This window comes from Aquarana catesbeiana, linkage group LG01 (genome assembly GCF_042186555.1).
Source record: "Aquarana catesbeiana isolate 2022-GZ linkage group LG01, ASM4218655v1, whole genome shotgun sequence".
NCBI lineage: Eukaryota > Metazoa > Chordata > Amphibia > Anura > Ranidae > Aquarana > Aquarana catesbeiana.
In genome coordinates, this window is record NC_133324.1 from 45,960,542 (window position 1) to 45,978,109 (window position 17,568).

The 17,568-nt window shown below is 45.0% G+C and overlaps 1 protein-coding gene across 1 annotated transcript in view; it reads right to left on the reverse strand.

Moving 5' to 3' along the window:
* LOC141130885 (protein unc-13 homolog B-like) overlaps positions 1–17,568 on the reverse strand; it is a gene marked incomplete in the record, with an annotated part of 525,591 nt that overhangs the window by 28,682 nt on the left and 479,341 nt on the right. The window contains 4 exon segments of the mRNA XM_073618170.1: positions 6,380–6,468; positions 13,710–13,787; positions 14,392–14,469; positions 15,267–15,410. Coding sequence (XP_073474271.1) covers positions 6,380–6,468; positions 13,710–13,787; positions 14,392–14,469; positions 15,267–15,410 — 389 coding nt within the window.

The window sequence follows — 17,568 nt, forward strand, 5'->3', positions numbered from 1 at the left end:
CCATAACAGGATATTATCACCCCCCCCCCATAACAGGATATTATCACCCCCATAACAGGATATTATAACCCCCATAACAGGATATTATCACCCCCCCCCATAACAGGATATTATAACCCCCATAACAGGATATTATCACCCCCCCCATAACAGGATATTATCACCCCCCATAACAGGATATTATAACCCCCATAACAGGATATTATCACCCCCATAACAGGATATTATCACCCCCCATAACAGGATATTATCACCCCCCATAACAGGATATTATCACCCCCCCCATAACAGGATATTATAACCCCCATAACAGGATATTATCACCCCCATAACAGGATATTATCACCCCCATAACAGGATATTATCCCCCCCCATAACAGGATATTATCACCCCATAACAGGATATTATCCCCCCCCCATAACAGGATATTATCACCCCCATAACAGGATATTATCACCCCCCATAACAGGATATTATCACCCCCATAACAGGATATTATCACCCCCCCATAACAGGATATTATCACCCCCCCATAACAGGATATTACCACCCCCAATAACAGGATATTACCACCCCCCATAACAGGATATTATCACCCCCCATAACAGGATATTATCACCCCCATAACAGGATATTATCCCCCCCATAACAGGATATTACTACCCGCCATAACAGGATATTACCACCCCCATAACAGGATATTATCACCCCCATAACAGGATATTATCACCCCCCCCCCCCCATAACAGGATATTACTACCCGCCATAACAGGATATTATCACCCCCATAACAGGATATTACCACCCCCATAACAGGATATTATCATCCCCATAACAGGATATTATCACCCCCATAACAGGATATTATCATCCCCATAACAAGATATTATCACCCCCATAACAGGTTATTATCACCCCCATAACAGGATATTATCATCCCCATAACAGGATATTATCACCCCCATAACAGGATATTATCATCCCCATAACAAGATATTATCACCCCCATAACAGGATATTATCACCCCCCCCCCCCATAACAGGATATTATCACCCCCCATAACAGGATATTATCACCCCCCCATAACAGGATATTATCACCCCCATAACAGGATATTATATCCCCCATAACAGGATATTATCACCCCCATAACAGGATATTATCACCCCCCCATAACAGGATATTATCACCCCCCCATAACAGGATATTATCACCCCCCCCCCCCCATAACAGGATATTATCACCCCCCATAACAGGATATTATCACCCCCCCATAACAGGATATTATCACCCCCATAACAGGATATTATATCCCCCATAACAGGATATTATCACCCCCATAACAGGATATTACCACCCCCCATAACAGGATATTATCACCCCCCATAACAGGATATTATCACCCCCATAACAGGATATTATCCCCCCCATAACAGGATATTACTACCCGCCATAACAGGATATTACCACCCCCATAACAGGATATTATCACCCCCATAACAGGATATTATCACCCCCCCCCCCCCATAACAGGATATTACTACCCGCCATAACAGGATATTATCACCCCCATAACAGGATATTACCACCCCCATAACAGGATATTATCACCCCCATAACAGGATATTATCATCCCCATAACAAGATATTATCACCCCCATAACAGGTTATTATCACCCCCATAACAGGATATTATCATCCCCATAACAGGATATTATCACCCCCATAACAGGATATTATCATCCCCATAACAAGATATTATCACCCCCATAACAGGATATTATCACCCCCCCCCCCCATAACAGGATATTATCACCCCCCATAACAGGATATTATCACCCCCCCATAACAGGATATTATCACCCCCATAACAGGATATTATATCCCCCATAACAGGATATTATCACCCCCATAACAGGATATTATCACCCCCATAACAGGATATTATCACCCCCCATAACAGGATATTATCACCCCCCATAACAGGATATTATCACTCCCCATAACAGGATATTATCACCCCCCCATAACAGGATATTATCACCCCCCCATAACAGGATATTATCACCCCCCCATAACAGGATATTATCACCCCCCCCCCATAACAGGATATTATCACCCCCATAACAGGATATTATCACCCCATAACAGGATATTATCACTCCCCATAACAGGATATTATAACCCCCATAACAGGATATTACCACCCCCCATAACAGGATATTATATCCCCCATAACAGGATATTATCACTCCCCATAACAGGATATTATCACCCCCCCCCATAACAGGATATTATCACCCCCCCCCATAACAGGATATTATCACCCCATAACAGGATATTATAACCCCCATAACAGGATATTATCACCCCCCCCCATAACAGGATATTATAACCCCCATAACAGGATATTATCACCCCCCCCATAACAGGATATTATCACCCCCCATAACAGGATATTATAACCCCCATAACAGGATATTATCACCCCCATAACAGGATATTATCACCCCCCATAACAGGATATTATCACCCCCCATAACAGGATATTATATCCCCCATAACAGGATATTATCACTCCCCATAACAGGATATTATCACTCCCCATAACAGGATATTATCACCCCCATAACAGGATATTATCACCCCCCCCATAACAGGATATTATCACCCCCATAACAGGATATTATCACTCCCCATAACAGGATATTATCACCCCCATAACAGGATATTATCACCCCCATAACAGGATATTATCACCCCCCATAACAGGATAATATCCCCCATAACAGAATATTACCACCCCCCATAACAGGATATTATCACCCCCCATAACAGGATATTACCACCCCCCATAATAGGATATTACCACCCCCATAACAGGATATTATCACCCCCCCCATAACAGGATACTACCACCCCCCATAACAGGATATTATATCCCCCATAACAGGATATTATCACCCCCATAACAGGATATTACCACCCCCCATAACAGGATATTATATCCCCCATAACAGGATATTATCACCCCCCATAACAGGATATTATATCCCCCATAACAGGATATTATTACTCCCCATAACAGGATATTATCACTCCCCATAACAGGATATTATAACCCCATAACAGGATATTATCACCCCCCATAACAGGATATTATATCCCCCATAACAGGATATTATCACCCCCCATAACAGGATATTATCACCCCCCATAACAGGATATTATATCCCCCATAACAGGATATTATCACTCCCCATAACAGGATATTATCACCCCCATAACAGGATATTATAACCCCCATAACAGGATATTATCACCCCCCCCATAACAGGATATTATCACCGCCCCATAACAGGATATTACCACCCCCCATAACAGGATATTATCACCCCCCATAACAGGATATTATCACCCCCCATAACAGGATATTATCACCCCCCCATAACAGGATATTATCACCCCCATAACAGGATATTATAACCCCCATAACAGGATATTATCACCCCCCCCCATAACAGGATATTATCACCCCCCATAACAGGATATTACCACCCCCCATAACAGGATATTATCACCCCCCATAACAGGATATTATCACCCCCCATAACAGGATATTATCACCCCCATAACAGGATATTATCACCCCCCCCATAACAGGATATTACCACCCCCCATAACAGGATATTATCACCCCCCATAACAGGATATTATCACCCCCCATAACAGGATATTATCACCCCCCCCCCCCCATAACAGGATATTACCCCCTCCATGCTTTACTGTAGGAATGATGCTATGTGGATGGTGAGCTGTATTGGATTTCCACCAGACATATGGTTTGGTGTTGAGGCCAAATAATTCAATGTTAGTCTCATCTGACCAGAACATCTTTTTTCCATGTGGCCTTGAAGGTGACTGAATGTGGCCTTTCTTGAGGAGTGGCTTTTTTCTTGCACCCTCCCATACAAGTCACATTTGTGGAGAATATGTGATATTGTTGTCACGTCTACACAATGACCACTCACTGTTTGTCATACATTTCTGTAACTGCTTCAGAGTTGGTGTAGGCCTCCTGGAGGCCTCTCTGACCAGTTTCCTCCCGCCTCTTTCATCCAGTTTGGAGCGATGTCCTGATCCAGGGAGGGTCTGTGTTCTACCAAATACCTTCCACTTCTTAATAATAGACCTCACTGTGCTTCTAGGCATTGATAAAGCCTTTGTATCCATCTCCTGACTTGTGCCTGTCCACAACCTTGCCACCCATAGTTGATTGTTTGCTTTCAGGCACTGAAATGCTCCAGGAAAGCTCTTTTCATGCAGAGCTAATCAAAATGACCACGGATGATCACAGCTGAAAGTTAAATGGCTTTGTGTGCCAATGAGAAGGTGATTAGCTGCACCCGATTGAGTTTACAAGTCATTTTTAGGAGGTGGGTGATCCTTTTTCCAACTCAGTGACTCTGTTTTTTTTTTTTTTTATGTTTTCTGAGATGTTGGTGTGATATCTTTCACTTGGATGTTAAAAGTTGCACTGAGTACATACAACTGGGTAAAACAAAAACTGTGTCTGTCTTCATTTCAGGCGGCAAAGCAACAAAATGTGATTATTTTAAAAGGGGGTGATTCTTTTTCTATATCCACAGTATATAGCCAATATACATTTCATCCTGGGTCATGTGACAGCGTCACAGACAGTACACGCTGCGCCCTGTAAAACTTTTTCCTCTTTATTCTAAGATAATCATTTGGGTAGATCTGAGATGTATAACCGCCATGGCATAACAGGGAAAAGGAAGAGGCCTGCGGTCAGTCCAGTGATTGATTCCCTCTGACACGAGCTGGATGTGCTTGTGCGGCCTGTCACTACAGATCCTGGATGGACGGCTGACGGTCACAGTGCACTGCGGTCTGCGTACCTGTGTGGGGGTGTTCCACCATATAGACACACGATATACAATCTCCCCAGCTATATAAAACACCCTCATTAAACTGCAGCCTGTTCCCTTATTAATTGTTCATTAATGCCACCAAAGTCACATCTGATACAACACTGACAAGGCAAGTAGAGACTTTACTCAAGGGCTAAAGTGAACCTGTTTTCAGGCAATGGACATTAAAGTATTAACATACTCATAACACTTAGCAGTTCTGCTCCTCCTGCTCCCCCTTCCAGCAGTGACTCAGCCAGCTAAGCTCACCCTGCTCCCTCTACCAGCAGTGACTCTGCAGCCCAGCTCACCCTGCTCCCCTTCCCTGCAGTGACTCTGCAGCCCAGCTCACCCTGCTCCCTCTACCAGCAGTGACTCTGCAGCCCAGCTCACCCTGCTCCCTCTACCAGCAGTAACTCTGCAGTCCAGCTCACCCTGCTCCCTCTACCAGCAGTGACTCTGCAGCCCAGCTCACCCTGCTCCCCTCTACTAGCAGTAACTCTGCAGTCCAGCTCACCCTGCTCCCTCTACCAGCAGTGACTCTGGAGCCCAGCTCACCCTGCTCCCCTCTACCAGCAGTGACTCAGCAGCTCAGCTCACCCTGCTCCCCTCTAACAGAACAGTGACAAAGCAGCTCAGCTCACCCTGCTCCCCTCTACTAGCAGTGACCCTGAAGCTCAGCTCCTCCCTCTCTCCCAACAGTGACCCTGAAGCTCAGATCCCCCCTCTCTCCCAGCAGTGACCCTGAAGCTCAGCTCCTCCCTCTCTCCCAACAGTGACCCTGAAGCTCAGATCCCCCCTCTCTCCCAGCAGTGACCCTGAAGCTCAGATCCCCCCTCTCTCCCAGCAGTGACCCTGAAGCTCAGCTCCTCCCTCTCTCCCAGCAGTGACCCTGCAGCTCAGCCCCCCCCCTCTACCAGCAAGGACCCTGCAGCTCAGCCCCCCCTCTCCCAGCAAGGACCCTGGAGCTCAGCTCCCCCCTCTTTCCCATTTTCGAGCACAGTGAGGGAAATATTTGAAAATTTTTCTCTGAACAAATTTTTTAACAGTGCATGTCATTTTTGCTTGGGAAATTACATCCATTCCAAAACTGAGAGTTGTTAAGAGCAAAAAGAGATCTGAATGACCATTATCAAGTCATTGGATGTACTGAGAATTTTCCTGCAAACTCTTATACGAAAATTTACTAGTGTATGGCCAACTTGGCTCAGAGGCTTAACTCCCCCTCCCAGCTGTGACTTATCAGCTCAGCTCCTCCTGCTCCCCCTCTCCTGGCAGCTACACATCAGCTCAGCTCCCCCTGTACCTCCTCTCCCCCCTCTCCCAGCAATGACTCTTTAGCTCAGCTCCCCCTCACAGCAGTGACTCCAGTCTAAGATGTATTCCTCCCTTCTTTCTGCACCTCTCCTCTTCCTCAATCACCCAATCCCCGCCCCCACTCACCTGTTTCCAAACACTGCACTCAGCTCATCCAAGACATTGTTCAGCTTCACCTGGAGCTCTTTCAGCGTGTCGCTGGCCTCGGGATCCAACTAGAACAGAAGACAAAGAATGAAGATCTGATAATCTGCCATTTCAGCTGGAGAGGTTCATCTGACAGTGCATGGCTGCAGCAAAGGTGAACACCGCCAGACAAAAACCACACACAGAATCCAGGGAGCAAAACCAGATTGGACAGTTTGCCACATGCTGAATGGCTCAGTCACACCATTGTGTCCAGCAAGACACTAGACTGCTGGGGACATTCTACTTCTGGGAAAAGCAATGAGCCAATCACACCAGCAAGACACTAGACTGCTGGGGACATTCTACTTCTGGGAAAAGCAATGAGCCAATCACACCAACAAGACACTAGACTGCTGGGGACATTCTACTTCTGGGAAAAGCAATGAGCCAATCACACCAACAAGACACTAGACTGCTGGGGACATTCTACTTCTGGGAAAAGCAATGAGCCAATCACACCAACAAGACACTAGACTGCTGGGGACATTCTACTTCTGGGAAAAGCAATGAGCCAATCACACCAACAAGACACTAGACTGCTGGGGACATTCTACTTCTGGGAAAAGCAATGAGCCAATCACACCAACAAGACACTAGACTGCTGGGGACATTCTACTTCTGGGAAAAGCAATGAGCCAATCACACCAACAAGACACTAGACTGCTGGGGACATACTACTTCTGGGAAAAGCAGTGAGCCAATCACACCAGCAAGACACTAGACTGCTGGGGACATTCTACTTCTGGGAAAAGCAATGAGCCAATCACACCAACAAGACACTAGACTGCTGGGGACATTCTACTTCGTGGAAAAGCAATGAGCCAATCACACCAGCAAGACACTAGACTGCTGGGGACATACTACTTCTGGGAAAAGCAGTGAGCCAATCACACCAGCAAGACACTAGACTGCTGGGGACATTCTACTTCGTGGAAAAGCAATGAGCCAATCACACCAACAAGACACTAGACTGCTGGAGACATACTACTTCTGGGAAAAGCAGTGAGCCAATCACACCAGCAAGACACTAGACTGCTGGGGACATTCTACTTCTGGGAAAAGCAATGAGCCAATCACACCAGCAAGACACTAGACTGCTGGGGACATTCTACTTCTGGGAAAAGCAACAAGCCAATCACACCAACAAGACACTAGACTGCTGGGGACATTCTACTTCGTGGAAAAGCAATGAGCCAATCACACCAGCAAGACACTAGACTGCTGGGGACATTCTACTTCGTGGAAAAGCAATGAGCCAATCACTCCAGCAAGGCACTAAACTGCTGGGGACATTCTACTTCTGTGGAAAGCAATGAGCCAATCATACCAGCAAGACACTAGACTGCTGGGGACATTCTACTTCTGGGAAAAGCAGTGAGCCAATCCAACCAGCAAGACACTAGACTGGCTCATTGCTTTTCTCAGAAGTAGAATGTCCCCAGCAGTTTAGTGTCTTGTTGGTGTGATTGGCTCATTGCTTTTCTCAGAAGTAGAATGTCCCCCTCACACCAGCAAGGCACTAGACTGCTGGTGACATTCTACTTCTGGGAAAAGCAGTGGGCCAATCACACCAGCAAGACACTAGACTGCTGGGGACATTCTACTTCTGGGAAAAGCAGTGGGCCAATCACACCAGCAAGACACTAGACTGCTGGGGACATTCTACTTCTGGGAAAAGCAATGAGCCACTCATACCAGCTAGACAATATGCTGCTGGGGACATGCTGTACCACCAGACACATCTGGTGTATTGAAGCTCTGTAATTTTTAATGCATCATTAATTTTTATTTATTTTTTTAAATGCCATAAGTATTAAGTAATTTTATCTGATCTATAATCAGCACCTGTACAGCAGAGCTGGAGTGTGAGAGGAACCGGCTGCCCAAGCAGCCAATCAGGTCATGTGCTGACAAAAAAACATATCGATAAGAGAAGAGACTAAAGTGACAGAGAAATTAGCTAATCACTGCGCTGCTTCACTTTTCACATCCTGGGGGTGGATACAGGATGACCCGGGCTCAGAAGTGAGCTGAATGGTGCTGGCCATCAGACTGAGGACAGCTAGTGGCAAAAAAAAGTACTGCATGGGGAAATCTCTGTATTGAAGCTGAATATTGCAGCAAAAGCTGGTTTTGCTATTTTATCTTTTAATGAGCTATCGATTTTGACTTGATTTTTTGGCTATAAAAACTGGAGAAAGACCATTTCACCGTTAACTGAGCTTAGGCGCAATTAATTTAATTTTACAAATAAAGTCAGTCTGGTCAAGCTCATTCATCGTTGGTAATAGTAGGACAAATAACCATGCTGACTGGCTGCCTGGGGCACGAAGGACAGTTCCTCCTTTGGGTACCAGGATAAGAAAAACTGCACAGTACGAATGTGAAGCAGGCCGTCTCCAGGCTTCACACGGGGTTAAACTCTATTTGGCGCCGTCTCTTTGATTAGCCCCCCTGGGCACATTTGCAGCTTTGGCCCCGATTGTGTGCATGACCCCCGTCTCTCCTCCACAGCCAGACGAACGCCTTTATACTGGATTTAATGAGCTAGTTACCACAGCAGAGAAGATTCTGACAAAATGCCCGAGTCCGGCTCCCCGCTGGAGACATCTTAGCAGTCCCTGGAAGGGAGAGTTCAGGAGCCACCAGAAAACATATAATTTTAGACCGAGCTGAGAAGGGCCACAGAGCAGCCAGCTGGGGGGCCACAAAGACTGGTAATTATAGCTTTGGGGGTGACAACAATGAAAAACAGACTGAGATTTAGTCTCCAGAAAACTAGCAAAAGACGCGGCAATAAAACGCCACCAGTTTTGTGGTCGAGCAGGTTTATTACAAGGTCGTTAGTCATTGGAATTCTGCTCCAATCCGATTGGCTGCTGTGGTGTACTAAAACCGGCATCAACGGTATACTTTTTGAACTGAATTTCGTTTTGAATTTTGAGAATTCCCGACGTTCCTGATGTAGCCATATTTTTGGGTTTAGTCCAAATGCAAGAGTGACAACCTCTTCTTTGCACCTGCACTCTGCCCAAATGTGGGTGACCCTGTGGTTTGCCCATTTAGGACAACGTGAAGATGGGTTTATGCTAGTAGAATTTCCTTCAACACTTTTCGTTGTGTTAGTTCGATGTTAGTTTTTTTTTCTAATCAATGGTGGGGTCAACCCGAGGTTTATTTTCAACCGTAGTGGCAAGAAATTTGAAGGAGCAGGATGGAAATCTTTTCTGCAAGGTGCAGATTTCTAAAGCCCCATACACACTATTAGATTTTCTTCAAATTTACCAAAACCCATGTAGTGCAAGGGCCTGCCTGATTGCATACAAATTTAACCGCTTCAGATTTTACTCCCCTTCCTGACCAGAGCATTTTTTTTGCGATTCGGCACTGCGTCGCTTTAGCTGACAATTGCGCGGCCGTGCAAAGTTGTATCCAAACAAAATTGACGTCCTTTTTTCCCCACAAATAGAGCTTTCTTTTGGTGGTATTTGATCACCTCTGCAGGTTTATTTTTTTGCGCTATAAAAAAAAGAGCGACAATTTTGAAAAAAAAGCAATATTTTTTACTTTTTGCTATAATAAATATCCCCCAAAATATATATAAAAAAAAAACAAATTTCTTTCTCAGTTTATGCCGATATGTATTCTTCTACATATTTTTGGTAAAAAAAAAAAAAAAAAATTGCAATAAGCGTATATTGATTGGTTTGCGCAAAAGTTATAGCGTCTACAAAATAGGGGATAGATTTATGGCATTTTTATTATTCATTTTTTTTATTTTATTAGTAATGGCAGCGATCTGTGATTTTTATCGTGACTACGACATTATGGTGGACACATCGGACACTTTTGACACTATTTTGGGACCATTGTCATGTATACAGCGATCAGTGGTATAAAAATGCACTGATTACTGTGTAAATGACACTGGCAGGGAAGGGGTTAAACACTAGGGGGCGAGAAAGGGGTTAAGTGTGTCCTAGGGAGTGATTCTAACTGTGGGGGGGATGGGCTACCACTGACATGACAGTGATCACTCCTCCCGATGACAGGGAGCATTGGATCTCTGTCATGTCACTAGGCAGAACAGGGAAATGCCTTGTTTACAAAGGCATCTACCCGTTCTGCCTCTCCACACCACAATCGCGGGCCGCCAGCGAACATCGAGTTCCCGGGGCCCACGGGCACGCTCCCGCGGCTTGTGCCCCATAGGCGGCAAATTCAAAAGGTACGCTGATTTGCCTGCCTGTGCCATTCTGCCGACGTACATCTGTGTGCGGCGGTCGGCAAGCAGCTAAACTCTTAGGTTTGACCTCATATGAATGTTGTAAGAATTTCTACTAGTATATACCCAGCTTAACAGGTTCATTTAGTAGCGCCCCCACCCCTGCTGCTAAAACTTACCTTGCCCCCACCCCACCCTGTTTTTTCCCTCTCCTCTTGTATTCCCCCTCACCGGCTCGTAAAACCACCCTACCCCTTCTCTTTCCAGCCCCCAACTCCACACATCCCACTATGTTCCAACCTCATTTTGCAATCTCTCATTTCCATAACCCTCCCTTTTTAACCACCTTCTATCTCCCTTTTGCAGATGGCTTATTGCCACCCACCCTCCACCTCCAAGAGTCACCAATACTAGGTGTGATTATCCCCCCTCCGGGCTAGGCCAACCCAGAGAGGGCAGAGGCACCAACCTCGCCGATGACTGTGTACATAGGAAGATTGGTACTCCCAGCAGCAGAGAAGATTCTGACAAAATGTCTGAGCCGGGCTCCCCGCTGGAGATATCTCCACAGCCCCTGGGAGGAAGAGTTCAGGAACTGCTAGAAAACATATAATTTTAGATGGAGCTGAAAACTGCCACAGAGCAGCCAGCTGGGGGTCACAAAAGCCACAAAGACTGGTAATTATAGCTTTGGGGGCAACAAGGTCACCATACTAGGTGTGATAATCCCCCCTCTGAACCAGGCCAACCCAGAGATGGTAGAGGCACCAACCTCATGTGTGGTGGTGGAGTGGACGCAGATCTGTTCTGGGAGAAATCAGTTCTTCCAGTGTAATCAACAGCACTCTGTCCTCTGCTGGTAAGGCAGAAGCTCACCTTTTAGCATATGTGGGGCGTGAAACATGTCAGACGAAGGAACGGGTTGAGTGGCCATTTGCACAATAAAGCTATGTAGGTGGAGGAAGGAGCAGTCTGAACTTTTACAGTATGTTCCTATTGCAAAAAAGAGGTGAGGGTCTCAGAAGTTTTACCGCCACACATGCAGGACATCAGAGCAGTGTTCAGTAATATGCCATAAACATACTGGTTGGCTTCCAATGTTGACTAGTCTGCATGTGAATATAAAAAGACATTAGAGCAGCCTCTCTCAACCTTTTACCATGAAGGAACCCTTAAAAACAACTTTCCAGTCTCAAGGAACCCCTGATAACAATGACTATATCTACAGCTCACAGTACATTAGCGTGGTCACTGAGAAGAATGCTCCTTACAATGGTGGTCACTGGGAAGAATTCCCCTGTTACAAATATTGATAAAGATTAATGGTGTCAGTGGGAGCTTTCTCATTGCTCAAAGAAACTTTTGCAACCTCTAGAGCAGTGGTTCTCAACCCTTCTAGTGCCGTGACCCCTTGATAAAATTTCCCAAGTTGTGGGGACTCCTAACAGTAAAATTATTTTCGTAGCGTGGGTTGTCAGCACCCAAAGCTAGACAAGTAATTAGCGCCCCTAACCCACGGACATTTAGACCCCTTTCACACCGAGGGCGTTTTTGCAGGCGCTATAGCGTTAAAAATAGCGCCTGCAATCCGCCCTCAAACAGCTGCTCCATTGTTTCCAGTGTGAAAGCCCGAGGGCATTGAGGGCGGTTTTAACCCTTTCTCGGCCGCTAATGGGGGGTAAAAGCGCTCCGCTAGCGGCCGAAATGCGCCGCAAATCTGACGGTAAAATGCCGCTAAAAATAGCGGCGTCTTACCGCCGACGCTATAGGCGGCTCGGTGTGAAAGGGGTCTTAGCGCTCCCTGAGTCCCTTCCACTTGTACAGTATTAAAACCCCTTATGGTACATTTTAGCACTCTCATTGTTCTCCATCCTTTCCCTTTTATCTCTCTCTATCCTAATTTCTTGTTTTTTTTTCCCCATCCCTCTCTCTAGCTGACTTTCTTGTGCTTTCTCTTGTTCTTTCTCAATCTTTTTCTTTATTCCTCCCCCTCTTTTCCTCTCCCTTGCATGTATTCTCTATTTATATTCCTTCTCTTACTCCTTGGTGGGAGGGGGGATGGGATGAGTGTCAGTGCTGGGGGATTTCTGATCAACCAACTTAGGTGCTCTTGATCAGGTTCATCTGCTGATCTGAGAACAGTAGTAGGGACTTTTAATGGCAACTATAATCCCAGGTAGTGTTACTCACTGTGTCTCTAGCTCTGTGGTGTCTCACAGCAGTGACACCTATGCTGAAATCAGGAGATAGGGTCTCTTCCAGCCCCTCCCACTTCACATACCTCACCAGTCAGCTGACTTCTAGTATCTGCCCCCCAGCCATGCCGTGAATTGAATGGGCGGCTGTGAAAAGGCTGAATGGGTGGCCGCGGGCTCCAGGAACAGCCCAGCTGGGTGGCCGAAAAAAGGCTGGGAGAGTGGTGCGGGATTTAGGAACAGCCCAGGATTCGTTGACCCCTGGCAAATCATCATTCGACCCCCATGTTGAGAACCACTGCTCTAGAGGAACCCTGGTGTTCCATGGAACCCTGGTTGAGAAAGGATGCTTTAGCCAATATTATGACCATCATATATTTGGGATAATTAAGAATAATCCCATTGTACAAATAGATAAAAAGATCATTGGTGCCAGTGGTTACTTATGTGAGAGGCAGGAATTGCCCATTTCTCAAGGAACCCTTGGCAACCTCTGGAGGAACCCTAGCCTTCCATGGAACCTTGGTTAAGAAAGGCTGCTTTAGCCAATATTATGACCATCATATATTTGGGGTAATTAGGAATAATCCCACTGTACAAACAGATAAAAAGATTATTGGTGTTAGTGGTTACTTATATGAGAGGCAGGAATTGCCTATTTCTGAAGGAAGCCTGTCAACCTCTGGAGGAACCTTGGTTGAGATAGGCTGCATTAGAGTATAAGCTCACCAGGGCAGGAACTAATCGCAATGGCTCAGTGCTTTCTACAAAGTACCAGGGACTAGGTCAGGGCTACAGAAGAGAATCAAATATATAAAATTTGCGACAAGATTAATGTTTCCGATACCTCCTTTCCACCCATGGCTTCAAACATCTTCTCCAGTTGTACTCGGAGCTGCTGGACGTTGTTCATCAATATGCAAGGCTGGGAAGAAGAAGCGATTGTATTAAGAATTGTGGAAGCAATGACAATATAATGTAATAATAGTAACAGTAACCATCTGAGCTCTGTTTCAAGTATTAGCGCTCAGCCAAGTGACGTCATTAAAGGGGACCTGTCATTAAGAAACGTAGAAGCCATCCATTGGCCATTAGTTTGTAAAGCTACAAATTGTTGGGCTGTCACCTTCATCTTTGCTTCTTGCATACTGAGTCACTGACCTTAAGTGTGTGTATTGGACGCATTAAGTTTACTGCCTGGCCACACGCGCTGCACACTCAGGAGCTGGGAGATGACAGGGCTGCAGCTGTCAGACTTTGCAAGATCTCTTACCCTCTCACTCAGCTCTACAGTCAGACAGGAAATAAGCCAAATAAAACGGGCTAATACCACTCTAACCTAATTTATCCTGTAGAATTAAACTGGTAAAAGTTGACTTTTTAGATTCTTGGCTATGCCCAGTGGAAATGGATCCTCTAAATATTCTACAGTGAAATGGAACCTGTTGGTGTCACTTAACAAGACCAATTCCATGAGACACAAACATGACAATACTACAATGTTACCAGCAGAAGGCACTCTTACTCACCAGCTTCTCCTTGAAGCAGTACGACTGGAAGGATTTGGAGAGGATTTCAGAATACTGCAGCAAGACTTTACTTATGGTCTGCCAAGAATAAGAGAGAGACAGGCGAAAGGTAAATAAAATAACCAGAGGAGTGGGCAACTTCTTCCTGGCTCTAAAGATTATAGCAAGAGGTCAGCAGAGAGCAATAGTACAGATACATGAAATCTAATATGTATGCTGCAAAGAACAACCCTTGCTCTCAGTGCAGAAGCAGTGGTCTCTCTGCAGAGGTCCAACACACCCCTTGCAAAGTTAGAACCAGAGCTCACCAATCAGAGGGCAGAATGAGCTTTGCTGACTGCAGAACTATGAATCTTATTCAGTAGGAAGCTGTCAGACCACGTGCAGAAAGACCGCTGCTTCTATATGGAGAGCCAAGGTCCTTCTCTGCAGCATGGATTTACCAACACTATGTACATTTCATGGCAAAGAACTTGTAGATACCCTTCCAGATGATTTAGATCAGGCGAGTCCCTTCAAGGGTACAGTTAATACCATGGCATACAAAGACATTTCAGACAATTGTGCTCTTCAAACCTTGTCGTAAAAGTTTGAAGGTGGCCGTTTTCTGTTCTAGCATGTCTGTGCCCCTGTGCACAGAGCCAGCCCCATAAAAGGCATGGTTTGACCAGTTTGGAGTAGACCAACTTGAGTGGTCGGAAAAGATTGAACTCAACCCTACTGAACATCCTTGAGATGAACTGGAATCCTCCTTGTCAATCTGGTTCTCTCATTCACCATTAGTACCTGTTTTCACCTGACAAACACGATCCACTCAACTCAACATGTTCAGACAGACTTGATACAATACACCATAATACTGAGAGGTTACTGACCTTGGCAAACCTGCGCATGTAGTGGGCCACGATGACCGGGTCTGGGCACTCAAGTTTCTTAATGATCTCAAAGCTCTGGTTGAGTTGTGTGAACACGTCCACCACAGAGCAGGAGAAGAGGGCATGCTCTGACGTTTGCTGGAACTGCGGAGAGAAAACACTGGATATATAAACAGCTGTTAATGGACCCTTGACATCGGCAATATCAGATGATCTTTGCTTGTCTTCTCTCATGGTTTAGGCAATGCTTTCTGTGATAGGCAGTGTTGGGCAGTGCATTGGCATCCCAACCATTGTCCAGTTCTTCTGAAATCAGATTCTGGTCATCTAATATCCACAGGAACCTAGCTTATTCACATTCAAGCCATGCTTATCCACCCAGCCCAGGCTCCAGCGAGAACTTGAAATAAAATCTGAAAATGCACACGTGTGACCAAACATGACAGATGGGATTGTCAAATGCCTAGATTACGAAAGGAATAATGCCCATGCAGATAACGTTACTGAAGGATCTGTTCTCCACCCAGATCATTCAACAGCTTTGCAAATAATGTTTAGTGTCAAGATTCAGATCGGACAAACATGGATTTGACCTAAATTTCCAGACTTCAAATCCGAAAAAATTGAATATGTGGTGGTCAAAGTTGGTGCCAGACAATGCCCTGTGCAACATGACTTTGAATCTAGCGTTAGGCAAGTTGCATTAAAAAAAACTCCACAGCAGTCTGCCATGGCTTTCTTTATTTGTGAATATCCTGACCCACCCTGTCCCTTTAAAGCCCAAATCTGGGTTCCAACTTCCCAACTCCTTGGCCCGGTCATAAGATGTCACAGGTTCTCTTCAGACTCTTTTTCAGCTGTCTTTAGATGGCAATGTGCCTCTACTTAAAATATATCTAAAGCCCAAACTTTTTGTATTAGTTTTTGGATAGAGAACCAATAAAACCTTTTTTTCAGATTCCCCGCGGAAAAACCTTTCTTCTATTACTATTCCAGCGACAACTCAAAATTTTGGGTTATCCTTCACTTTGAAATCTGGTGGCAATGGTTACAAAGACAAATGAAGAGAGTAATTCCCCCAGCAGGGATACAGACAGTGATAACATCTGCCAGACAGTCTGTCTAACCATTCTATATGCTATGCAAAACCAAAACAAATTCTTTACATAAACATTAATACTGTAATTGTCTGATACAATTATAGTAGTAAAAAAAATATTATTATTATATTTATATATTTTTTTGCTACTAGAAATGTTTTAGACAACTACAGTATTAAAGTTTATCTAAAGCATTTGTTCTGGTTTGGTTATCTAAAGCATTTGCTTTGGTTTTTTTTTTCTTAAGAACATATAGGAATTTTTTTTTAAATGTGGAAAAATATATACTTTTTTTTTCTACATTTTTAAAAATTCCTATAATGGCTAAAAATTGGCATTGCCATCTACACTTTAATAACCTCTAGTCATGGAAAGGTTAAGCATGCATTTACGTTCGCTACACATGCCACCTGTTATCCTGCTCATCTATCGGTGCTGTACTTTATTGTTCTGCTCTTGCAACAGGCAAACCAATGAATACCTGCAATCATAATTCTTTATCTACGTGCATAAATATGGTGGAATGCATATAAAAAGGTAAAAACAACATCAATAATTATCTTCAGGCAAGCTTAATAACTCTTGATGTTTTCTCACTGAGAACACAGCATGTTTGAGGTTTAATCATCTGAGAATCCGATCCTTCCCCATGTAACAATTCCACAAGACCGAAGCGCGATTTTCGAAGCAGCCTCTGTAAAAGCTGAGATAGGTCTGTAGCAGGGGGGAAATCATTCTGTAATTCTGCTCCTTAATTCTCAGTTAATTAAATCCCCGCTGAGCGCCGTTCATTTTCACTCACTGCCAGGAATTTGCCTGTTTAATATGCTGTGATCATTACAGACTTTTTTCTGACAATTTGCCTTCAGGTAATGTATTTTATGTGCAGCATATTAAAACTAACTAAAAATTTGGTGCCGTCTGTTTCCAAAAGGACCTACTGATAAGAAGGCCATGATGCTCGGATGTTCTGGCTGGATTAAGTTCTGGCCCGGCTGGCTGGGCTAAGTTCTAGCCCGGCTGGCTGGGTTAAGTTCTGGCCCGGCTGGCTGGGCTAAGTTCTGGCCCGGCTGGCTGGGCTAAGTTCTGGCCCGGCTGGCTGGGCTAAGTTCTGGCCCGGCTGGCTGGGCTAAGTTCTGGCCCGGCTGGCTGGGCTAAGTTCTGGCCCGGCTGGCTGGGCTAAGTTCTGGCCCGGCTGGCTG